Raw genomic sequence first — 26227 nt, 5'->3', positions numbered from 1 at the left:
CGGCAGGGCGCTTCTTTTGAAGCAGCATTTTTTCCCGCAAAACCTCTCGCAGCATTTTGACTCCGCTGGAAAAGCCGCTCCGAAAATCCGCTGCAATGAAGGGCAGGGGCAGAGGGCGCGGGGCCAGCCCCGGGGAGCCGCGGGCAGGAGGCAGGACAACCCCCTCTGCCTGCAAAAAAGGAAAACATCGTTATTTTTTTCAGGGAGAAAGCCCCGCTGGAGGTGACCGGGAGCCTCGGCGCACCCCCGGGAGCAGGGCCGGCGGCGGGGGAAGGGGGGACGGCAGCGTCCCCCCGTGATTTTCCCACAGTGGAAAGGCAAGGGAGGGCTTTTGACACGATTGTTATTAATTATTATTATTATTTGTAGCGAGAAGGAAGGAAGCTCTACGGGAGCAATGCCGCTGCCGCAGAGGAAATGTGGGAAGGCCAGGAGGGAAGCGGCGGGGCGGGGGCCGGCGGCGCAGGTAGCGCGGCGGCAGGAAGCGGGGGCGGGCGGCGGGGCGGGCTGGGGCCGGGGCCGGGGCCGGGGCCGGCGCGGGGAGCCGCGCCGAGGGGAGGGGAGGGGAGGCGGAGCCGGCCGGGGGGTGGCCGTAAGGTGAAGGTTGTTGCAGTGGGTTCATTAAAAGACAGAGTTCAACTCCTCGCCGTGGCAGAGCGCTGCTGGGAGGCCGGTTCAGCGGCGTGCGGAGTGCGGGGGGAAGCAAAAGGAAAGGGGGACAGAGAAAGAGAAAGAATCCGGGAGGGGAGGAAACCCGCAGCGACTTCAGAGAACGCGAAGAGGCGCGGGGCAGGAGCGGCGGAGACCGCGGGAAGAAGGGGCAAGGCTGTGCGCTCCCGAGGCCCGACGAGGAGGAAGGATGATAAACGTGGTGACCGTGTGGCTGGTGGCCCTTTGCTTCCAGGCTGCTGTCCCGGTGAGCCCGCCGCGAGCGGAACGGAACGGGGCGCGGCGCACGTGGGGCGGCGGGCCCGGGCGGCGGTGCGGGGCCGGGCCGGGAGCAGCCGGGCTGGGGGCTGGTTCCCCCCTTCCGACAGGTTTTTGCCGGGGAGCGCCGGTGGCCTTTTGTGCTGGCGGCGGGCTGCAGCCCGGGCTGCCCCGGCAGCCTTAATTCAAACCAGACGCGCTGCGGCTGCCCCTGACCCGCCGGCGGCTCCGCCCCGGGGCGCTGCTGGGCGGGTGGCGCTGCCCGGTGCCCCCCGTCGGGGCGCGGGAGCCCCTCGGGCCGCCGGCGAAAGGCCGGCGGGGTGGTGGGGGGGGATGCTTACGCCTTCCCTCCGGCGCGGTGCGCCCCGAGGGGGGGTGAGCGGTAAGTTTGGGTGAACGCTCGCATGTGGCTCTTTGTGGCTCGACTGTGGCCGGGCAGCCTTCCCCCGCGCCTCGCGGGCAGGGGTGACACGGGGAACGGGGGCGCTCCCGCCGTGCCCCCGGTACGGCCCGGCTCCGACGGCAGCTGGGGGCTAGCTGCTCCCCGACCGCCTTTGTGCCCCCGGAGCCAGCGGGCGGCACAGGGGTGCCTCGTACCTCTGCCTGCTAGAGCTGTAACGCGCTGGTGTCGGCTCGGCACGTGACCCCCCGTGCCCCTGCTCGGCAGCAGCCCCGGGGACACCGGCCCCGCTTCCTCCCCGGGGTGGGCGGGCGTCCCGGCTCCGTCCCTCGCCGCTGCCTCCAGCCCTGCGGAGCCGCCTGGGCTGGGCGTGGGGCCGCCGCGCCGTCCCTCCTCAACGCCGGAGCGCTGCGGCCGTGGGGCTCGCGCTTCCCCAGGACGCGGGTGTTGCGGGAGCGGCGCTGCCGGGGGCGTGCGGAGCGGGGCTGCGGGCAGCCGTTCGGCCTGGGCAGGCGCCGCGCCCGTCAGCCGCTAGATGTCACCCGCGAACCGGGGATGGCCCCGCCGCCCCCTGCCCTGCCCTCCCGCTGGGGCCCGGTAACAGCGCCCTGCTCGGGCCCGGGGCCGCCGTGTGGGGATGCCGAGTGCGGGGCAGGAGCCTTGCGGCCGCCCCTCGAGAAGGCACGAAGCCCAGGTCGCCATCCCCTTCCCCAGTGGCGAGGGACACCCGCTCCCCGTGTGCCCGTTGCTCGTGGAGTCTTCTCCTTTGCATGAATTAGAGGAAAAAAGTGGAACGTGAGGCTTTGTCTGAGCGGGCGGGATCACCACAGGCAGAACTGGTGGGGTTTTTTCTTTCTGAAAGGGAATAATTGATTTGGAACTTGTCTGGAGATGAGTAGCCGCGGCGGTTGGATAAGGAGTGGCAGAACAAAGCGTGTGGCACGATCTAAGCTGCTCAAAATACCTCCAGTTGTCGCTGTACCATTCTGTCTGTGAGCTCGTACCTTAGATCTGGACACATACCCTGCTAGCCTACATGGCAGCAAGTAGTTACGAGATGGCTAAACCCGAGAAGTGTGTGAGCTAATCAGCCCAGTTTCGTGGGGAGAAGGCTCTGCTCATAGCTTCTGAATAAAATGGAAAAACTGCAGTTAATTTGTAGCCTCTGAGGTGCATGTGGATGAGGTTCCCGTGTGGTAAATACTCCCTACTAGAAATGAGAAAGATGTGAATTAAATGCTTGTCTGGAGTTTTCCTGTGCGTGAGAGACGCAGGCCTGGATGCAGCTTCAGGCGGAGGGGTTTCCTGGGTGAACACATGAAGCAACAGAAGTCCTTGGGGCTCCCTGGTGACTCAGTGCTGAGGCTGTTTCTCTTTTGGTGATCACGTGGCCTTTTTCCCTGTGTCAAAATGTCAGTGACACAGATTAAGCTGCCTTTCCCACCCATCTGGAATAATCATGCTTTTGCATCAAGTGGCAGGAAACCTTTTGTGTTGGGCACAGAAAGCAAAGTGACCTTACCGCAGTCCTTTGTGTATACCAGATCACGGCGCTGTGGGCGCTGGCATGGCTGTGTTGGGTTCTTGGTGGTCTGACCGTTGGAAAGCGTGCCGCTGCTGCTGGTGCATTGCTTGACTGCTGTTGCTGCCTGACTTTACTTGTCCGTGCTCCCATGTCGTAGAAGTAGTAAGCAGGAACTAGAAAGCGGCCAAACGATGGCTGTTTTCTTTCTGAGTACTCTTACCTGCAGGAATGGCTGGGGAGGTTCCTATTCTTCAAGGTGACGCGCTCTTGCTCAAAATGCCTTGCAGGAGAGAAATTGCCCTCTGTTGTTATGATGCGGGGGGGGCATGGACTTCCTTGAAATAAGAAGGCTGATGCATCATAATGGATTAACCTGGTTATTCTCTCAAATGGAAGCTTTGACATGGTATAACCCTGCTGTCAAACTAACTGAGCCGAGATGTGTAGCCTGCTGCAGGACAGCAGTGGACAATCCAGCCTGTACAATGAGGGAAAACAAAGTTTGGATTGTTTCATCTGGTGTAGATGCATGCTGGCGATTAACACAAGCCTAGCAGAGCAGCCAGAGTGTTTTTCCAAGGGTGATGTCATTCCTATCTGCATGTAAACTAATTAGAAGAAATTGGGTAGCTCAGCTCGCTTATTAAACTTGCAGGCAGTAGATAAGGAGGAAACACTTTCTTCTATAGTCTGTGTAGTGCAGTGTCACATTATTTATCAAGCATTATGAACAGCGCTTCTTCATCTGAACCCTCACTTGCTGGTGGCTACCTCCCAGTAAAATGTTAACTGTTGTACCTGGTTAACTGATTAGAGCAGAGACAAATAACTGGTGTGTGTTGTGTAAGGGGGCTCAGGTGTGAGCTTGTATTCTTTTGTTCCAGGTTTCTCTCTGTTTCAAGTGGCTAGAAGAGCTAAAATTTTTAATGGCAGCACTCTGAAACTTCTGGAAACCAAACAATCCTCTCTAACAACCTGAGACAAGTTACAGCAAGTGCAAGAAACCTGTAAGCCTTCTAAAATTAAGCTAGTGTACTAACCTGAAATGTAGGCTGCTGTTTTAGCAGCAAAATTGGTCCATTATAAGTATGTGTTTTGCATTGCTAGTGCTTAGATGTCTCCAGGTGGCCTGTGTAGTAGCACTTCATCCTGACCATGTCTAAAGAGCCTCTGAGGGGGACATTCCACACTTGTGTCATCTGGCATCTAGGGAGCTGGGATTTTAGTCGGGCTTGCTACAGGGAGGAGGGAGCCTCTTACAAGAGAGAAGATAGGACCCCTTTCCTGAGGAGGTGCTGTCAATGATAAAATTGCAGTGCTTCAGCATTGTGGCGTTAGTATTTTTGTCTTAGATGTCTCCTGCTCTTCGTTAACGCAGAGCTATTAATACGGCGCTCTGGGATAGCTGGAGATTGATGTACTTGGTGAGACATAGGGCACTTCAAATGGCACTGGCCCCTCAGGGCAATGTTCACTTGGTGTTAAGGCACCTAAATGTAGGTGTCTGTATGTGTTCTAGGTGCCTAAGCTCTCATTATAGTCATGATGATGTAATTAGTGGAGCCAAAGAGAGCGATTATCTGACCAGCCACTGCACACCTACTTCAAGGTGAGTTGCTTTGTCAGGGTTTTGACTGGATCTCATTTTGCCTATAAGGGAAGCATAGACACATTTACTATAGTGTTTTTTTCATCTGAGAGCAATTTAGCTCAAGGCTTTTTATTTGTTAAACTTTTATGATAACTCTGTCCAGAAACAGACTGGACAGATGCTGTTTCTGTGCCAAGAGAACTAGCAAAGCAGTGGGAAACATCAGCTTTCAGCTAGAACAACAGCTCTCTGCTGTTCGAGTGCAACTGGATTGGTGCCCCCAAACAATACCATAACCTTGCTCTGCTAAAGGCTGTGGAAGACATTAGGGAGTATAGTTGGGTCCTGCATCAGCGTTCTGAAGTGAGGAGTGTGAGCAGATTTTTTTTTTGGGGCGGGGGGGAAACAACAGCTTGTGAGCTGTTGAGGAGGCAATGGAGCACTTCAGTAGAAGGCACTGTTTGTGGATTAGAAGTAAGGAACCCTTGTTACTCCCTAAACTTTGCTACAGGCAATAAACTTGCAAGGTGTGGAAGTTGTTTTGGACTTCTGGTGCTTCTCATTGGTTCTCTTCTGAGCTGAGAATATACTCTGAAATGCAGAGAGAGTGTGGTGTCTCCTTAGAAGCATGGAGTGTCCGTTCTGTTAACAGGTCTCTTAAGTTAGAGTTGGCTAGTGTACTTCATTTTAACTCTGTTAGGCTACTGGTGTACCGCAGAGATAAGCTTTATCTGGCCTGGCTAGAAACCTGGGATAGTGCACTTTCTGCTATGGAGATGCTAGTGGAAAAGTTACTGCACTATGAACCCTTACCTCAAGGTGAGATAACGTTTGGACCTCCTACAAGCAACTCCTGTGCAGCAACATCTGCTAATGTGGTAGTTTCCCAACCTCTCAGTTTCTCAAGCAGTGCTTGGCTGTAGTTGATGTTCTGGGTCTTGTGGAACCGGCATGGGTCCAACAGAGTCTGTTAGCTTGGGCTCCTTGCCATGCCTGACTGTAATGTTTGTATCTCACTGCTGAGACCAGTCTCACCAGTGAAGCTTGCTTTGCTGGATGGGAACCAGTGTGTTAGTGGGATTTGGATGGAGCTGGTAATAAACTTCCCGTTGAGTCACTGGAGCTGCAGCTACAACTGAGTCATGGAGGTGTTGTAAGTCATGGCTTTTCCTGCAAGGCTTCTTGTTTGAAACTCCTTTGAGTATTGATCAGCTGAAGAGTTCTGTCCGCTTCACTTACACATCTTGCTGCTGTGCTCTCTGGCAGAACTCTCTTCTCTGTAGCCCTTGTTTTTGAAATACGGTTCTCTTTAATGTCCACTCATTTTGCCACTTACTGTTTTGGGCTTTTTTAATAACTGGAAGGTCTTCAGGATTGCTATTGCAGAATGACTCCTGACTAAATTGAAGGCACTGATAAAAGAGGGAACTGCCTGCCAGCCAGCTTAAAATACAGGTGTTTTGCCTTTCATGGAGGCTCTTGTGTTCTTGTCATACTCCACTCCGTAACTTTTCTGCACTGCTTGTGCAGTAATGACAATGTCTTGTATGCCAATCATGGAAGCAAAGGCTGACAGTCTGGATTTCTGGCTGTAGGCAGTCCCAGGTACACACTCCTGTCGACCAGCTTTCTGCAAAGTGCAGATGGTTCGTGCAACAACTTCTCCGAGTGCCTTGGCTCCATCACCTGAGCGTACACAAGCCGTAGCTAGAGAACGGGGGGATACCCTTTGTCTGCCTGTGCCATGCAATAAGGAGCTTACTGCCTCTCAAATGGAAGGAAACTTGAACTCTGTTCCAGTTGTGAGGGGAGCACGCTGAGTTCTTTCTGGGCAGCATTATAGACCATGACTGTCCTTGAGCTGTAAGCAGGAAAGCTCTTCTAATTAGTTTCTAATGGTGGTGGCAGTACACATCCTGGTCAGTCAGTAGTTCCAGTCCAGCACCTTGCATCTAGGGGATTGCTAGACAATTAGACTCCATGCTGAAGCCAGAGGTGGGCAGGGGAGCGTGGAGCCAGTCTACCATCTGGAGAGTGAGCAGTGATTAATATAATGATTTCCAGATGAGAGCTGTGGTGAGGCTCCATGTCATAGCAGTGGTACTGCTGTGGCTGTGTTGGTAGGGAGCCTTTGTATGTTCCCCAGGGGATCAGAGCTGGCAGCTACAGTGCTGTAGGAAGAGACTACCTGGCTCTTCCCTGTCCCACAACAGGACCCTATTGCTGCCTCATTGTTTGCTTTGAGATCACTAGAGTGGAGAAATACAAATGTAGGCATCTATATATTTATATGGACAGATATCTATCCCTGTAATGTGCTGTTGGTTGACCAGCTCACAGCAGGATTTGGAAGCTGTGTGCCCTGACTTCAGGATGGCGTTCTGGGAGATTTAGTGCCTGTGCTCTGCACGACCACAGGAGCTCAGAGCAGCACGTCTTTCTACCAAAACATCAGTCTTGGGTAAAAGCGTCTCTGCAGAAGAGAGAACCTGTTATCCCATTAGCCAGCTAATAGGTGTCCTCTTTAGGGACAGAGCTCAGGCTTTCTTTAGTCAAGAGGTGGAGGGCTAGGAGGAATAAAAACCCAAACTACAGAAACCACAAAGCTTGAATTCATATCTAACATGAACACTAATATATGTGCTATTTTTCACTCCCCTGCTGTGCTCTCTGTGCTTATGAAACTGCAATAGAGACTCTTGCACTGGCAGATTTGATGGCCAAATGAGATTTGTCCACCTCATTGGCTCTAACAGGGTATAAATGGCACCTACGTGCAGTGGAAAAGTGGTAGTGAGGCTTGCATCGAAACTTGCCTAACAGCCTGCAGCTAGACAGCTTTGACTTCTAAATCTCTTTCTGTCCTAATGGAGGAATCATCTGGATTGTGACTACTTTCCCATCAGTGAACAAAGCACCTAACAAAAGAGACTGACTCTGGCATGTCTGGGCAGTGGCAAAGGAGTGCTCCGCTATCATGTGCTTACATCAACTGACTCATGGCCTCGAAGAGGAAAGCTGCTAGCTTAATCCTCCAGCAGCATCGGCTCTGCTCTGAAGCATGTTTAACTTGCAAAAAGTTCCTCTGTCTGCACCTGTAGTCACACAGAGCTGTGAAACAGTGGTGAGCTTCTTCCTACAGCAGCTGGAAGATGCGATTATGAATAATTAGAAGTTCTTCCTGTAGTAGCTGAAAAGTGCTAAATGCTCAGCGTGCTCCCACCTCCCCAGCATGCAGCCAAAAGGGGTAAAAAAACCCCCTCTTTACACTGATTCTAGTAAGTGAAACAGGCTAAGCACTAGTCATCCTGTGGCCAAATTAAGTGCTAGAGTCCCAATCATTTAGCAGATCTTATTTTTTGACCTGTTCTTTTAACACTCCCCCTACCACCAAATTGCCTGCTGGGGAACCTTCCCATGCGTTATTTGGGGACATACCAGTTGGCAAGGCTGGAAACTATGCCAGAGATTGTTCTAATAATTTGATGGTGTAGATTGGGATCCAGTGCCTGGGGATGTTCCCTGATATTGTTTAATATATGAGTATGGATGTAGCCAGTGGGTCTCTGGCAGCAGGCCCAGAATATTATGAAATGGCGAAAACTGCAGTATCCAAACTTTCACTTTCTTTCACTGTAATAGGAGATCACAACATTCTCATTGAAAACTGAACTTTTTTGGAGGCTTCTGAAGGATGAGCAGCTGCAGTTGCCTGAGAAATCCTGTGTAATCAATCAGCTGAGGTTTGCAAAGTGAACGCTACAAACCTGCCAACAGCAAAGCATCCGGTGTAGCGGTGATGGTGCTGGTACGTGCCAGTGATGCAGCCGGTGCTTTTAGAAATGGCCCTTAGAAGTGGTCCTTCAGCATTTTATACTCTCTTAAGAAATACATCATGCTGATTAGGGTCAGTAGTCAGTGAGTAGACCCAGAGTTTATCTGAATATGAAGTATCTTTAACTTAGTGATGTTTGAACAGTGTCCTTCAAGTTTGATCTGCTGTTACGTAGCATCTAGCTATCCCAAAGGTATTCCTTGCCAGAAACTTGCCTCAACTAAGGGACATGTTGTGCAAGGAGTAACTTGGTACTAAAGCGCTTCACCTTGCCTTGCAATTTTTTAGTACTGTTTTATTGACTTGTCTTGATGCCTGATAGTCCATTAGAGGTGGCATTAGTGATGTGTCTTGTCTCTTCACAGCATAGATGTGTAAAACATGGGGATGTCCAAACCACAACTTAAGTCTTACAGTTGCCCGTATGAAGCAGGAGAGCGTTTAGACTCCACAAAAGTGATAGCATGTCCCTCTAAACTCTAACCTCCTTAGCTGGTTTGGTGGCTGCTCTGAAGCAAGGCCATGGGGAAGAGAGGTGAACAAGCTGTATACCCAAAAATGAAGGCACGAGGTTAGCTGAAGCTAGTATCTGTTACTACAGCGAGACTTGGCCAACAGCTTGGATCAAAGGGAAGCTCTCTGATTTATCCTGCCTTTGTAACAGTCCGTTGTGTGGGGCTCCGTTGTGCAGATGTGATACTGAACTGTGTAACTGAGTGACTCTAGGTTAAATTAGTTTAATCCACAAGGTGTTTGGTCAAGAAATGCCTAATGTTAATTAATGAAATGAGTAGAAATGTAGGTGACCAGAGCACAATTGCAGCAGCAGTTTTTTTAAGTTGTTTCTGATGGGAGGATTTCATTTGATGCTTCAGCTTTGAAATGATACTTCAACACCCTCATAACACCCTCCTGACTCAGCTTGGAAGTACACCAGCGAGCTTCCATAATCTCACTGAAGTGTTGCATAATTTAACTGTAAATGGGGCAGTAGTAAGCAACTGCTGTCAGAACTTGGTCTTACATGCAGGATTACCAATGCTTTTGTAAACCTGAACATGGAGACCATTAGTGTCCTAGGAAGAGGCACCACTGCAAGCTTGATCTCTGCGCCATTTTATATGGGTAGATCACTTGCTGTATGCTCCAGTGGTTGTGAGTGTGCACGTTTCTTAAAGGGAGTTTATGGAGTCCGAACTGTGTTATGCGTTAATTTGGTGAAATGTGGTCCAGCCTGTGCCCAAGGACTATCTGGCCTATTGCTGTTTATTCCAAGGAGACTAGCAGTACCCAAAACATACCCATACTGCTTTTTCTTCAGCACCTGCACTCGGGAGCTGCTAAGGTTATGTGGAAGGAAGGGGTGATGTTGAAAGAGCTTCTTTGAGAAGACTTTTGGGATGGGGGGAACAGGGTATTACTGATCTGAGACGTAGCTCCTGCATCTGGTGGAGATGTTTCAGTCCTCTTGTGCATGGCTTAGTCATGCTGGTGTAACTGCATCTGTTTGGCAGGGATGACTTCTGCATTCTAAACAGTCTAGGCTTAGTCAACACTGTGAGATCCTGTGGATAAAAGAGACCTGATAGTATGCCTCATAATGTAGGGAGAGACCCGATTTCTTCATAGCCGTGCTAGTTTACTTGAAACTGGAAATAACGAGACATAGAAGCAAATGGGAAAAGTACACTTAACCATGCGCGTTTAGTGTGAGACCTGCTGAAGCACAGGAACTGCCCTGCATCGGATCAAACCCAAAACCTAAAGCTGCTTGCATGGTCTGTGTGAGTCCAGCAACTGGCTGCTGATGGAAACTTGCAAGTTCCTTCTTTACAGACTGGCGGCTGACTGGTATAAATCCAGCTGTTCAAGAGCACAGTTTCTTGGAACTGGTTAGAGCTCGGCTGTAGGGAGCATGAACAAATCACAAGGGAGCCGCCGAATGCCAACTGGTGGCTCATTTTGCTGCCCAAGTCTAACTTCTTCTGTAGCAGACTGACAGATCACAGCACCAGGGGATCAGGTTGTGGGGTGTGACTGGTCCTGCCATCTGGTGAGCACATGTGAGATGGAGACTGGGACAGAGCCAAGCTGCTCTTTCTGGATGCTTCCAGTTCTCTGATCAATCAGCTCTTCGGTGAGGGGTGTGACTGAAAAGGCTTGGTGGTGATGCTATAATAAAGAAGCTGGGCATGAGATTTGAATGCAGTATTTCATTGTAAAGGTAACAGATGTCTGGAATGTGTGTATGGAAAATACAGATTGTTGGCAAAAACCATTTCACAAGCATTGGAAACTTCCATCATGCCTCCTTCTGGAGAAATAGTGGAGTTTACAGAAACTATCAAGGAGGCCTTGTCTTGGGTTGTTGAGTCTCAGACTGGCTGTCATGATACAAAGAACTTGATGTATGTCCTGTAGGGTAAACTACGAGCAGATCAGCTGGGAAGCTAAAGCAGAGTTCAATAGCAGCATGTGTTACAGCTGGCAGGTGTTTCTGCCACTGAAGTGTCAGAAAATAAAGTAATTTTTGTTTTCTTGTGCATAGGCTGTTGCTATAGGATATCTCCTCCTATAAAGTCTGGTGATTCCACTGTAATTTCATTAACTCCTCAGAATACCTTGTCAGCTTTTTTGTTGTTGTAAGGCTAACTATTTGTAGGTTTAAGTAGTCTCATTAAGTTTACCAACTAACATGCTTTAGTACTCCAGAGTTGTGAGTTCATCTTTCTGTTGAAGTTTCAGTAACTTCATACTGCTAGGAATCAGAAGTACCGCCAGTAAGCCCTTAGTTTGATGACATACAAAGGATTTTTATCCGAAACTTGATTTCACTAACCTAGTGTGGCACTGCAAGCAGTTTGCTCAAATTAGAAACAGATCTATGTATCGCTAATAGAGTGAAAATGCTTCTGTCATCCTTCCAGAAGATCTTAGAGCTTTGTCTCCTGGCTGCTTAGTATATCTCGCACCAAGTAATTGCAGGAGTTCAAGGAGCAGAAAAGGGAAACTCCTAGGGCTGAGATAAGAACCTGGGTCTTTTCCTAGCCATGTGCCTGGATGCCGAAGGCTGTTGCGCTTCCTCTTGCCTGATAATTCCTGGAGGCAGGAAGTATTCCTGGCTGCGTGTTTGCTTCCTTTTCTCAGGTGAAGTAGAACAGCTTCTTCCCACCCAGAATACTGTGTAGCATGGTGATGAGGTCACTTCTGACTTCTGGGATCACTACAGCTGCATGAGTGCTCTGACCTGAGCAGGTGTGATGGTTGTGGTAGTTTGCTGATCACACACAAGCTGGCATGGAGCTCATTTGAAATGGGTAGTAGTTCCACCAGCCAACTGTATGGCATTTGTCTCCAAGGAACCGGCTTCCCTAGGATCAGAGGCACACAAATGTTATTCTGATGCTGTTGAGAGGCATCGGTGTTCTGTAGTGTGCCACCAGCCTAACTTGAAGACCTGAGATGCCATAGAACACGTCGCACTCTCCTGTAAATACATCTCTGATTTCTGAGCTGAATGACTGAAGATGAGAAAACCAAGTTGTGCTCCTGTGGGACCAAAGTCCTCCAACAACCTCTCTTGTGTCCTAACATTGGCATGCTGCAGACTTGCACTGCAGTGATGGCCACAGCAGGAGGGGAGTGCAGGGTTGAGCCTCTTGGCATCCAGGCACATGGCCTACAGCTGCGTGCTGACCAGTTTGAGCTAATGGGCCTGCTGGGAGAAGACAGTCTCAAATGGGACGAGTGGAGACACTAGCTGCTTTGCAGCTCTTCGCTCAGACCCAGTCCTGGACTACATTCATCAGTCTTGGTGCTGTAATACTAACTGGTCTGCTTTACTGGGAGCTGGATTGTTTCTTGGCTTTATGGGGAGGGAAGACTGGCTTCTCCAACCAATGCGTGCTGTCAAGGAGCAACCGGGCGGTCTGAAGCTCAGTATTGCACTTGCCAGGAAGTCTCAGTGGTTCTGGAGCAAGTTTCATTCTAGTGACAGTGCTCAGTGCTGATCCTGTAAGACAGGGTGAGCGTGAGGCAAGAGATGAGGCAAAGGAAGGAATTTACACCCAGATGCAAGCAAGGCTGTTTGTTCATGCAACAGAGGTCAATGCATGGATGGGAATAATTGGCTAAGGGTAGGGACTGGTTTTGCTGGGTCTGCTGTTGAAGACATAGGGTCAATGTGTTTGTATGTGTTGGAGGGCAACGCTACAAAGTCCAGTCTCCATTTAAGGGGCTATAACTGCTGATGGCTTGTCTGAGGTGAGTTGCTTAACCTCACCTGCCTGAACTCCACAGCAGGGGCTACATGTATGTGGGAGGAAAAAGCACCAGGGACCTTAGATCCTGTCACTTGACAGAAGAAGAAATTTAAAGAGGGTCATATTTATCTGTTTGGCAGTTACTAGTATGCATGGGTACTGGGGTTTGGGTCTTTTGCTGGATGGGTTTCCATTTTGTAAAGATTTTCTGACCTGTGGCATACTCCCCTCTTTCAGCCTTACCTTGTCAGGGTTCCTGGGGTGGCAGCCCGCCACTGCCTTTGACTGAAACCAAGCAATTCTTGGTCTGTACTTTTCTAAACAAGCAGTTGTAGTGGCTGTCGCTGTAAGACTGAACATTCTCTGCTGGTTTTACTACACTAGAAAGTAAGAAGTGCTGGTGACTTTAAGTCAGAGGGATTTAAGACAAGTTAGTTGGTCTGGTCTCTGTTACGCAGCTCACTGCTCATCTCTCAGGACAGCTGAAATACACTGAAATGAATTCCCCAGAATGAACTGGAGCTCGTAGCTGTATGGCCTCACTGAGCTGCACCTACTGTGTACCATTCCTTGGGGTTATATATTGACTGTGGCTTTCTTGTGCTATCTGAAGAAATGAATGCCTGAACTCTGTCAAGAATGTTAAAGAGCTGCAGGGAAAGTGCTTAAAAAAAAAAAAAAAAAGGCAGTTATAGCACAGAACTGAACTGGCTGCTGCTCATGAGGTTAGCTGCAGGGAAAAGAGCTTTCTCATTAGACCACATCTTCAAAACACAGGCAGCATTGAATGTGGGCAACAAAAGGTATCCCACTTCTAGCCATGTTGTGACAACCCACACCTGCCACTGATACAGAGTTGAGTGCTTGTTGTGTGCTATGTCTGTGTATGTGTTGACCTCTCTGTGAGATTTAGTCCTTGGCCTCTGCTGTATTCCTTGGTAGGAAGGCACAGCTTGGCATGAGTAAAAGCAGTGTGTAGTAACTTGTTTGATACATCTTCAGGTGAAAAAGCAGAGGCACAGACCCCTTAGCTCACTTCTGTAGTGCTGAAGGAATGACCGGACTTCTGGTGGAGCTGGCTGGGAGACAGCTGGGAAGCAGGGTCAGCTTTTCTGTATCAGAGCTGACATGGTGCTCGGTAACGCTCCTAGCAGCATGCACAAGTGATGTGTTGTCACTGGTGCTGTGCATGTTGCACGGCCACAGGCCTCCCTGGCTGTGGAGTCCATGGCCTGGCTGGACTCCAGCTACTGCTGGCTTTGCTCAGCCCTCTCTGCTGAAGGATGTGCAATGTGCTTTTTGTCCAGTACTAAGTAGCAATTGCACTGGGCCTCCTGTAAAGGTCAAGTGGCCAAAGACAAAAGTAGAACTACCACCTTTCTGAATAAAACATCTATCTAGCCTTTGCTACTGTTTTTAGGAGGTCAGGGAGGACTTAAAAGCACTGTTGTCAGACTTTAGAACAAACCTTATCCATATGAACAAATACTTTGCAGAAGAGAGAACTCCATACAACTCCTCTCCTTGCTCCTTTTTGTATAAACGTTTGTGGTCCTTTGAGTCAGCCTCTGCTTTGCATGTTGCCTGCAATCTGAGGGTGCTGGTGTGCGTTTCCATAATGCATGGTGGTGGCAGGGTATTTTACTGCCCCTCTGCCTCAGGGTAGGTGGATGTGTGTCACCATCCCAGGAACCCAGGCTGTGATTCTGTATGAATTGCTTAAGCAGCTCTGGCTGCCATGGTCTGCAGTGTGCCAATACAAACACTTGTGCATTCATGCACCGAGCAGGATTGGGGAACTGGTCCTGCTGGAAAATTCTTTGCATGATTTTTTTTGTTTGTTTGTTGTTTAACCAGACCTGTTCCCTGATCTGGTTCACCATGAGACTGCACAAACAGCTATGTAGGGGATGGTGTAAGCATGAAGTGACACGCTGTTGTGGGAGGTGGTAGTTTAAAGGGCCCTGATGCAGAATGTGAAACCCAACCTGATGGTGACAGGCTGATTCATTTTCACTCGTGGCATGTTGATTGCTGTGTTTCAGCCCTACTTAATTTTAAAAGTTGCCCTGTCACAGTAAGGAGAAAATAATGCTGATTGGGCAATAGTGTGCTTACCAAGTGAGCCTCTCAGAGTATTGGGACTGTAGCTGCTTGTGTATGGAGTAGCAGGATGCACTTTTTGCTTGGCCACTGCATCTTGTTCAAAGGATTGGGGTATGCTTCTACAGCTGTGGCCACAAAACTTGACAGAAAAGGAGGATCAAAGCTGAGTGGACAGTGGGCAGAGATTACAGTCTGGTTTGTTCTGCCCGTAGTGGAGTAGATCCTGAAAGCTCTCATCCTGTTTTGAGTAGGTGTTGGAAGGTGTTTTACTGCCTTGAGAGCTGAGTGCCAAGAGGTAGCTACTATGTGATGATCAGGTGGTTCATGCTTCAAACAAAAGCAACTGCTGTTGTGCCTAGGTCCTCTCCCTCAAAGATAGTTCCCTTCTCAAGTTGCCAGCCAAAAGTACCAGAGGAGGCCTGTAAGAACTCAATTAACCAAGATTTTCCAGATTTCTGTATTCTATCACTGATCTGATAAGAGAAGCAGCCACATTAACTGGCATACTTACCTCTTGCTGCTAAGATGGTGCTTGCCTTGCTGAGCAAAAGAGCATCCTTTACTTCCCTTTGGAAGGAGCACACTGTTAAGCCATTAACCAGCCTTACTCCAGTTAAGAAACTGATGGATGGAAGGATGGGGATGCTGAAGCTTGTTGGTATGCAGCAAAAGCTCATTGAGGATGGGGGAAACACCACCATCTGAAACAGGGAGGGCTGGTAGTTGTAATGCTTTGAACAGCCTTGATTGGAACACTAGACAGGGACGAAAGTACTGTTCAAGTCTAGGCTATCGGGCTGGTTGTGGGATGGTTTATAGCTGTCTTTTTGCTCTTTGGCCTGTGCTGTTAAGTCTGCATCTTTGGCTCTTCTAGGAAGATGATTACCTCGTTAATCTGCAGGGTCACCAAGCAGCACTGGTGCTTATTTTGAGCAGTGCAGTAACAGGAGAAACAACTGGAAGAGCATTTAGCTGAGATGGTAACACACTTGAGATGGTGCTACTGACTTCTGATGTGGCAGACTTGCACGCAAGCTTCTCTTCTAAATTGCCATAGAAAAGCGTGGGTTCTGCTTCAGCTGCTCCAGAATTTATGGCTGACTTAAAACTGAAGGCTAGCAGTCTCTATGCCTGCATAAGAAGGGGGATAGGTGAGAATGCTGGTGGGGGTGGTGGTTTGGTTTTGGTTTTCTTTTTTTCCCTTAACTGTTTAAGCTATCTGCAGACCATGGACATCTGGAATTGGAGTTAATAATGCATGGGATATTAACTGCAGAATATCAAGGTTTAACAAAGATAAAATTTCTTTCAGGAGGTGGTTTTGTCTTCCCACACACTAATATCAATATTTTGAGGTTAGAAGCTCTTGGGGCTGCTCTGCCTCAGATAGCATTTCTGTTAGCGGGACTAGCTCTGCTCTTCAATTTGTAGAAAAAAAGTTCAAGGCAAACCTTTCTGTTTGTTTTAGAGCTATTCAGATCCTTCTGAAAGTCTTTTTCTAGATGGCTCCAGTGTCATATTTGGTAGCCAAGCTAGAGATCAAATGCTTATCTTGTTTTTATGTGTCTCAAACAATAGCAAACCATTGGTTTTGCTTCCCACAAAGTTGGAAGAATATTGCAGGATGCTTAGGAAGGTGTTTGAGGTGGGGAAGCTCATTGCAGCTAATTCCTTTTCAGCTGTATAAGAAGGAATTATTAGGAGAAACATGCAAACTTAACAGCATTATTCAGATAATGGAGGATTTCAAGCGTTTTTGACACTGTTGTAATAGGCTGATCACTAACTAGGATTAGCAAGAGTGGGATACAAATCATGCTTATAATCTAGTTTAGGGCTTGTAGCAGCTTGTGGCAAAGCCAGTGTTTTTGCTTACCTCAAAAAGCAATTGGAAAAAAGCTGCTTCTTTTTACATATACCATGGCTCCAAATTAAAGAGATGTGGTTCCCAGTTTGGGTGGGGTGAAGTCAACTAGTACACTACAGATCTCCCCTTCATCATAGGACAGTACCTCAGATCTGTGCTGTAGCAGGAGGGAACTCTGAGGCAGCTGACAGGGTGAGCACAGAAAAATTCATGTACTGAGAGTGCGACCAAGATGAGGACTGAAGAATAGTTAGAAATGATGAAAAAAAAAAATAAAATTGGAGTATGTCAGACTTCTGGAGCCAATAATATTGCTAATGAGTTGTGAAAGCCTGGCCCATTCTTGAGTAAATTGAAGACACCACTAGGCAGCTTTCTTGTTGTCCCAGCAGAACTGAATAACTATTGTTCCACAACAATACAGTGCTCAGCAAGAGCAGAGGCTAACAGTCTCCCCAGGGTTTCCTCTAAACAGGCTGCTTTGATACTTGGGGAAAGGGGTCTTCCACTGGTTAAAGGGAACTGGTTAATGCATTTCAAAAATGCTGTTAAAAATTTTACCCCTCATGCAACCAAATTCAGTGACACCAAATTAAAAGGGCTGGGCAAGTATTTCTAATCAGTTGTCTGAGCTGCCAAAAAAAAAAACCAACCACAAACCAAAAAAAACCCCCAAACAACAAACCCAACTAAAAAAATAAGAGCTTGTTAAATGGCATAAAAGCAACATGTTGTAGATGCAGTATAAAAATTGAATGTTTTTTTACTAGAATTCATGAGATACCATCAGAGATCCTTCAAAGGATCTACCACCTGAACTCAAATGTGTTCATCCGGCATCTCTGGTGTCAATTACAGTGTGAATGGTCCACAAATATTCTCAGTTGAATGAGAAATAAAGTGGAAGATTATGGAAGTAATTTCTAAAAGCATGTCGACATTAGCTGATCATATTGAACAGTCTGATAATAAAATTTTGAGCTAAAGTAGTACAGAGTTGTTGGTAATCTTGCTTTAAGCTGGAATTTACTTTCGGCTCTTTTGTATGATAGCACAACCTGGCGATTCGGTCTGTTTTGTGCCCCTGATCCTCTTGACTAATCAAAACCTTTCTCAGTGGTGTAACTCAGCTACAGTAAAATGTCATGGAAAAGCCTTGACCGTGAGATGTTTGTTGTCTGAACGGCACGGTCTGTCTTCCTGATGTAAACCCAAATTAGTTCAATCCCTTCTGATGCTCTCCTGAGTCAGTGTTTTACGTTAACCTTGCTGTGTCTGAAATCCTCCAGCAGCAGATGATTATAGAAGCATGACCTTTCTGCAAAGCTTGTATTTTGTGGTGCCACAAGGACAGGTTACTGTTTTTCAAGCCTATTGAAGCTGTGGTCTATGGAGCAAGTGTAGTCTTTATGTAACCATACAGTTACATAACTTAGACTAGTGTTCCGTAATGCTCGTGTGTCATGAAACTGGATGATATTGTGGAGTTACATCACTTTGTGGATATTCTGACCGGTATCCACATGTGCATAATTCTGTACTGTCCCTTGAGTACGTGGGGCAAAGTAAGCCCCTCTCAGATCCCAGGCCTTATACTACCTGGTCAAAGGGAGATGCTGCAGCTCCCAGAGGAGCAGCTTAGGACCAAAAGCCTTCAGGACAGCTAAGTAGAAGGGTGCATTTAGTGCAACTTCACCAAGTTCTCATATAAAGCTGTGGAAAGCAGACTTCATTAATCCTGAATCATGTCTTCTAGTATTCTCTTGAATTGCAGTAGCTAACCTCAGGAGACAGGAACCAGTCTGAATCTGCCTTCGTGTCTGCATGGTGGCTGCTGAGCAGCAGCTGGACAACTGTACAGTGGAACAGCATGGGTCTCTATTGGTTTAGACTGGGCTGCACTGGACTTTCCTCTCCTGAGAAGGACTTAGCTATCCCTGCTAAGATAAAGAACTCAAACAAGTACACAACAAAGGCTATGGAGAAGCAGAGCATACAGTAGCCTGGGAAGAACCTAAAAACTCAGGTGTGAGGGGAAATGGAAGGGTAGGCTGGCTGAACATGCTGGGTAACAAGAAAGGAAGCGTGGCATGACTGAACAAGCCTTATCTGTTAAGACGACCAGGAGAAGGGGTGCCAGCTTGGTAGTCAAGACTGAGTTGCTATTTCATCTCCTGACAGTCTGTGATCCTTTCAGGAGTGTTGCTTACCATCAGATCTGTCCAGGTATTCTTGGAAATCCTGTATGAGCTACCCCTGAAGATTCCAACTGGGGGGAGAGTTAGTCCTGATCCTAGATAAAGGTGTATAGTCACATGTCTTAAACTGTATCAGCAATCCCTCTCTTCAATAAAAAGCTAGAGATTGCTTTATAACTGCTTCAAGGTAGAGTCTTCCCACTGGGAGGAGAATGCACCCCTGCCTTTTGCAATGCATCCCCCTTTTGTACTCAAACCCAAGCAGATCGGGAGAACAAAGGATTGTGCTTGCCACTGCTAGTGCAAGAAAGGAGGGCGAAAAGTGGTCCCCAACCCCCATCAACCAAATGGTGCAGTTTCTGAAGTCTAACTTCAGTTCTGAACGTACTGGAAAGAATGCTCAAAGGAGCAGAGTTTGGGAAGCCTGGCAGTTCTTTCTGTATTGGTTATGCACCAACAGTTAGTACTCTTGAATATTTGAAGTGTAGTGAGATCAGTTTGTGAGAGTCACCAACCCTTGACACAAGAAGGAAGAATGTACAGGAAGTATGTACCTGACCTACTTTCCATGGATAAGTGCAGAAGCAGAGTGCAAACAAGCAGGGACAAATCTAAAAATCCAAATTACCTCATGACATGCAGCTAAACAAAAGATGGAAGGGCAATTTCTTCTGAGAAATTTCTGTAAGCATATTTCTAGAGTAGCTTGAGGAAAAGTGGTTTGCTTTGTGGTTTTTTTTTTCCCCAGTAGAAAAGGAAAGTGCTAAAAAGTTTAATGTGTATTTTTTTTTTTGTTCTTACTTTCTTGTTATTTAAAAAAACCCAAACACATCTAACTACAATGATTGCCTAGAAGGAGCAAGATCTTGGGCCTGATTAGGTTGTTGGCAGCTTGCATACTTGTCTTCCAAGAGGTCAAATCTAATGGGCTAGTGAAGCACCTTGGAAACTAGTTCTATGGAAATGTGGGGAATGGATAACGTATTAAGAGACAAAAGAGAACTGGATAAACCTGGTATCTTTACTGGCCCTATCTCCTTTTCATTTTTTAAATACAGCTATGTAGGTAATAAAGTGATAACGAGAGAGCTCAATTGCTTTGTTTGACAGATCATACTAGTGCTAGCTAACTTCTTCCTAGAAAGAAAATGAGTGTTACATGAATTTTTAAGTGATGCTGTGTTAATGCAAGCTAGAGAAATACAATGGGCCTGGTTACAAAGTTGGCCAGAATGTATTTTCCTCTTTTTACATAATAAAATGAGATTTAACACCCGCTAAAACCATAATCAGCTTGGCTGATGCAGTGCAGTATCTCCTAAACTTGCAGATGGGGCAGTGCTGGAAAAGGATGATTAGGGCATCCTGAGGATGGGACAGAATTAAAAATTCTGGAAAATGGGGAATGTAGTTGGATGGGGAACAATGCATTTCATTAAGAAGTGTCTTCCAGGACTTAGGTTTGAAATCTGAGAGGGGAGATTGACTGGTTGGGTAATAGTAGCCCTGCGGAAATAAACCTGAGGCTAGTTGCAAACTGAGAGTCAAGCATGTTGTACCAATAGGAACAGTAAGTGGCCAGAGGCCTACAGCAGAGGCCAACAAGATGCATGAAGTAATCATGCAGCTTTATTTAGTGTTGTCGTCTTTGGATATCCTGAACAGCTTTGAACATTGTGTGTTGTGACAAACAGGGATTTGGCCTCTTGTTTCAGCACCTGAATGTCTGTGCCGGTTGGTGTACTCCTTGAAGCATAAATGGAAAAAGCTAAGGACTGTATTCTCCTGCATGGAAGGCTGGCTTCTCTCTCAGGACTTAGTCCAAGTGCCTACACTTATAAAAAGACGATCTCATTCTACTTCTAGTAGATGCTGTAGTTTCAGATATGTGAACAGTGCTGGAAGGACTCAAAAAGGCAGAGAAGCCAAACTACTTTATCTCCTTTTCTGCTCCTTAGAAGTAATGCAGTAAATCACAGATTAAGTGGTTGGTAGATAGTGAAGACATGAGCATTCAGGACCTGAAGCAGGATGGTTATGTTGTGTAAGGACTGAGCATGATCTGCTACCAGGATGCAGCTCTGAACAGATTCCTTGCTTGCTTCTTCCCAAAGCAAGTGCAGCCTAGGAGCAGTGTAGAGAAGGGAGACAGCAGGATTGGCCTCTCCAACACCAAATAGACTGACCAGAACTACTCTTTTGGGGAGGGGAGTGGAATGAAGAAAGATGAGAAAATGCAGTCTGAACAAAGAAATTTTGTGTAACCTTCTGGAGCCCTTAGACGACTCGGCACAAGTAACATGATAACTTGAAGTAATCTCATCACTGACACACCTTTTCCCCTTCTCTTTAAAGCAAACTACAAATCTGAACCTTCCTCCTGAAGATCTTGATTCATCTGGTGATGACGATGATGCGTTCTCAGGTTCAGGTGCAGGTAAGTTACTAGCACTTGTACTGTTAGTGCTTGATCCTTCCAGAATGTGGCAATCAAGATCCAGATGGGTGTCCAAGCTAAAAGGGGGCGGGAGGGAGGAATCTCACACACACATACACACATGCATCCCACAGCCCAGAACATGAGAGTTGGAAACAGAGAAAGAGCCTAATCTATTCGCATTGTATCGCTTCAGATAGTAACAATTAGCAGAAAATGAGCTGCAGAAGAAAGGGAGCAGAAGCAGGTATATTCCATGTGCTGCTAAAATGAAATATTATGTGAAGAATGTTATGAAACTGGTGTGATTCTTTACTCATGGGGAAGAGAAAGACCATAAAAAAAGGCCCTTGTCCTCTCTTACGAGCTGTCAGGAGATACCATTTGAGGGTGTGTAAACCCCAACCTGCCAACACACATCAAGTGCAAATTGTATCTGTCATCACACATGCAAGCTCCCATGGGCCATAATTTTTTTAAAAAGAGAATAAAGGGATTTTAGGGTTTGGGAAAGTCTATTGGAATGATGAGTAAATTGTGTGAGAGAGACCTTTGGTGTTTGGTGCTAAAGTTGAGGAGATGCTACTGAGGAAAGAGCAAGCTATTGAAAGCTAAAGCATGGTATCCTTCTGCTCCTTCCAGCCACATGCTTGTATTTTAGATTGAATTCTGCAGGAATAAGACCCTGAAATCGGTGGCTAATGTGCCAGTGACTAAAGGTGTTGAGTGTATGGGCGACTGCTCTGAAACAAATGAAAAAATATTTATGGTAAAAGAGTCAGATAACCAACCTGAGCAACCAGTGTACTGAAAGCAGACATCCTGGTGACCTGTCTGCAAACAGACTAGTGCTTGTGCCTTGAGGAGGAGCAAATGACTAACAGAGTATTGCTGAATAGCTCACTGGTCTGTCCCTTCCTTATTTCACTGAAAAGGATAAGAAATTACAAACTGAACTGGTGTTACTACAAAAATTGGCTATGCAGGTTAGGCATCCTCCTTAGACCAATGTCTGTCACTCACTATTCACATTCTCTATAACTAGCCGAGGATAATATATTTTTTTGTTTTGCAGGTCCCCTGACTGACCAGTCTCGCACCTGGAGATTCCCAGGAGAACCAACTAATTCCTCGTTACTGGCAACACCAGTGGATTTTAACGAACAACCATTTCCTGGGATTGAGGGCAGAACTGAAAAGGAAGTAATATCTCCTTCTGCAACTAGTAATGTAGTGACAGAGGAGCCAGTTGTAGCTGTCAAGGATGAAGTATCCATCCTGGGCTCACCTGATGAGAAACCAGCAAATGATGTTGTTACAACAACAGTGAGAAGCCCCACTACTCATCTTCCTTCAGTGGTTCATGTAACTCCTTCAGAAGCCTCAGGCATGGTCCATGAGCCCGAACCTAAAATCCCTAGCTCTTTCATACCAGACACTAAAGACATGCCTGAGCCCTACTCTACCATCCATCACGAGGGAGGCATCATTGCCACCCCCACGATGACAACTCCAAAGGATGTGGTTCCTACACATGAAGAAGTTTCTGAAGATGGCTCTGGAGACCCGGTGAGGATTAATAGCTTGGATACCCTTTCCAGGGAAATGGCTTTAATAGTATGTAGTAAGTTTGTTTTGCAGGAAAGGGTGGTAATTTGTCAAAAGCAATGATTGATTTGATTTAATAGGATATATTGGTGGAGGGTTTTAGAGAAGAAAAAACAGAGCTGTGGAAAGTCTCCAAGATAGATGTGATGAAACATGAATAACCTGCCTTGTATGTCCCAACAGGGAGACTTCATCTTGACCAAAGATGAGGATTTGGTCCCCACCCAGAACTCAGAAGTACCGTCTGACTCTGGGAGGAATGCCAAAGCAGCAGGAGCCTCAGGAATTATGGACAGAAAAGAAGTTCTTGGAGGTACCTGATATTCTGGATTTCTAGTTGGTAAAAGCAGCTTCTTGTAGGAGTCTTCCAGGCAGCAGAAGCTGCGGTTCTGCAAATACATCTCTTGAGCATGAAAGCCAACCTTTTATGTCAGACCCCTGAAATGGGAGTGGTGATTTATGATGTCCTAACAGGAACAGTAACAACCTGCTAATACCAAAGCAGCCACTGGTAGTTATCTGGACTTTTATGTTTAAATCTATTACTTTTCTCCTCTCCAAAAATTACAGTAAAACTGCTGTAATGCTGCCGGAGTCAAATCCCTAGAGTTGAACAACATAGCCTTGTGTGCTTTGCAGCATGGCCCAACAGGAGGTCTGTTTCTCTAGGCTTACCTTGTGTAGATGAGCAGGCTCTTGATAATGACAGAATTTGGGAGGGGGCAAAAGGACAAATTAATTTCTGGAAGTCCTAAAGTCAGGGACTGCATAGTAAAGAACAATCTGGATCTTAAAATCCAAGTAGCATTATCTGGTGTGGTGTCTAGACTAATTTGTGGCTTTTCCCCCTTTCTAGGTGTAATTGCTGGAGGACTAGTAGGCTTGGTGTTTGCAGTGTTTCTAGTTGCATTTATGCTGTACAGAATGAAGAAAAAAGACGAAGGCAGCTATTCACTGGATGAACCAAAACAGTCTAATGGAGGATACCAAAAACCACACAAACAGGAAGAATTCTATGCATAAACACTGATCTTTGGGACACTTCTTATTCCATCTTTCTTGGACTCTTCTCTCCCTGCACGTGGACCTCCTAGTGTGCTTTGCATTAAACTTAAGCCATATGATCATTGGATTATTTGCCCTTACCACTTTGCCATTGGAAATTTTATAACTACAAAGTAGATCTGGATTCATTGAACATTCCCTGCTGTCTTGCACAACTTTTTTAAATTTTTTTTTTTATATAAAGAGAAGTGGGACTGAAGTTCCTAAATTCACTTTGGTTTATCTAAAGACTGCTGGGGCAGACGGTGGGGAGAAGATAAGGGAGCACTGTATGTATAAACCTTGATATTTAGTGAAAGGTCTAGCAAGAATAAGCAATTATCCGTGCTCAAATTCTGTATAGCAGGGATCCTTCCTATTTAACTCGTAGATGTGTTTTGAGTGTAACAAATGGCTGCGCTGGGTAGACGTTTGGTACACTGCAATCATCTAGCTCTTTCTAACTGCCATATTTGAAGCACTTAATGCCTATGAAACATAAAGCTAAGCATGATTTCCAGAGAAAGGAGATGTGAGGGGCAGGGTAAGCAAATGACTGTCACATGGTTTAAAGTAACTTACATTTTGGAAGCATTATCCCATACTCGGAACCAGCTCCTAAGCAGTTGGTGCATACACTAATACAAAACAAACCCCAAAACTAAGTGGAGAGTTCATTCTACCAATAGCAGTGGACTGTCCCACAACCCTCTTGCTCTTTCTAGGCTTAGGTAAGAAGTAGATTTTTCTAAGCAGTGTCATCTCGGATATTCCCTCCTAGGTGCCGGATCTAGGCTGGGCTGTCATGCTGCCCATACTCTTATCCCATGCTACTGTGTAGTCACCAGGTGACTGATTGTGTGTTGTAGCACCTACCTCTCTGTGCACTGTTTACAGTGGTTGTCTCAGAACGTGGTTTGCAGTCTGCCACAGAATACCATGGCACACAGGGGTGGAAGGTAGAAAGCAGCATATCATGACTTTGCAGCTAAGGAGTAGAGAAGCACTGCAGCTGGAACAAGCCTGATGAAGGCTTAGTGTAGATGGCCTTAAATATATTCAACAGTTGGCATGCTTGGCTCTCACAACTCCAGAATGGCTCTTCCGAAGCTGTTCCTGCACTTTGGAGAGAAGCAACTTCAGGGATGTCAGACTAGCAAGGGCCAAAAAGCACCTTCTGAGGAAAGTTTGGATGCCTGAAGCTGTTGGTGGTCAATGTGCTGTTAGATGCAAGGCACTGAGGCCTCATTAAGGGTCTGGAGTTCTCCAGAATATCTCAAACTGAGTGAGAAGAAAAGTGTGGTGTTCTGCACAAGCCTTACTTCTGCTCTGCCTTTGGTTAGCTTCTTGCAAGTTTGGTTTCTCATCATTCAGTGCAGAAGGTATGGGGTGGGTGGAGGAATGTTTACAGCGGATGTAAATATTTGTACTGTTGAGGCAGAGGGAATGATTGGAGAATATTGCAACAGTTGGTACAAATGTTGCACATTAACAGTAAAACTTAAAAACCTGTGTAACTTAAATGAAGTATAAAACACTCCTGAGCTGCTATGCAGCTAAAATTGGTGCCTTCTCAGCAAACCCAAGGGAAAAAAACCCAAACACTTCTTGATTCCAAACCCTTCTTTATGCACAAAGAAAACTTGTGCATATGTGTAGCTGGTTGTTTGCAAGTAACGCTGCAAAGTCCATTACATAGTCTCTTTTTTTTTTTTAACTGAATGAATTTTTATAGGTTAATGCAATGACCAGATGGTGTTAATTTCAGCTGTAATTCTTTGCTCTGTATAGGAATGTAGAAATACTGTTTGATAGGTTTATCTATGAAAAGTCTTGTAAAGCAAAGTCAGATAAAGTGGTAAACTTCAGTTGTACCTCACAACCTTGCTAGGGGGAAAGGAAAAAAAAGCTGTATATTTTGGTAGTCTAAACTGACGGTTTGTGAAACAAACATGACATTCTGTGTTATTTAAGTGGTACAAATGAAATATGAGTTCTAACCGAAGATGCAGCGTTCAGTTATCTGCATGCCATGTAAAGGTATACTGCAATAAATGGCATTTTGGCAGGAATGCGTCTGATCTGTGAACATTGCTCTATATAATACTTCACAAAGTAGATGCGTGTTTTTAAGATTGCCCAGGTCTTTAAGGAAGTTGGATTTCAAGTATGGAAATGTGAATTTTGATGCTAAACATACAGAGGTTCAGCTTGGAATTTGAAGGGTATGAGTGTGACCTGCTTTCCTCCTACCCTGTCCTGGGTGTCTGGCTTGCCATGAGTTGCTCTGCCCTGAGGTAGTATAGGATATGAACAGGGTGAGGGGAGACTTGTATGAAATCTCTTTGTTAGAGCCCTGCAACATTTCATGCTGGCTCTGATTTTGGGAGCTGGTACAGTATGCCACTATCCCCCAAAAGGTAAAAA

The 26227-nt window shown here is 46.5% G+C and overlaps 1 protein-coding gene across 1 annotated transcript; it reads left to right on the top strand.

The window, feature by feature from the left end:
* Nucleotides 1-602: 602 nt before the first annotated feature.
* SDC1 (syndecan 1) lies at nucleotides 603-25872 on the top strand. The gene is made up of 5 exons (XM_027798581.2): nucleotides 603-916; nucleotides 21067-21148; nucleotides 22224-22717; nucleotides 22940-23069; nucleotides 23613-25872. Exons 1-5 carry the CDS (start codon nucleotides 860-862, stop codon nucleotides 23777-23779), a joined length of 930 nt encoding a protein of 309 aa, XP_027654382.1. The 5' UTR covers nucleotides 603-859; the 3' UTR covers nucleotides 23780-25872.
* Nucleotides 25873-26227: the final 355 nt, after the last annotated feature.

The sequence above is a fragment of the Falco cherrug genome, chromosome 6, assembly GCF_023634085.1.
Source record: "Falco cherrug isolate bFalChe1 chromosome 6, bFalChe1.pri, whole genome shotgun sequence".
In the NCBI taxonomy this organism is placed as follows: Eukaryota; Metazoa; Chordata; class Aves; order Falconiformes; family Falconidae; genus Falco; species Falco cherrug.
The sequence above is the reverse complement of the archived record's forward strand: the minus strand, read 5'-3'. Positions and strand labels throughout refer to the sequence as shown.

Bases quoted from the DNA above. Each gene is read 5' to 3' on its own strand.
- SDC1 (XM_027798581.2), top strand. From the start codon at position 860: ATGATAAACGTGGTGACCGTGTGGCTGGTGGCCCTTTGCTTCCAGGCT. The intron at 917-21,066 runs GTGAGCCCGCCG...TTCTCTTTAAAG, and splicing joins GCTTCCAGGCTGCTGTCCCG to CAAACTACAAATCTGAACCT. The intron at 22,718-22,939 runs GTGAGGATTAAT...ATGTCCCAACAG, and splicing joins AAGATGGCTCTGGAGACCCG to GGAGACTTCATCTTGACCAA.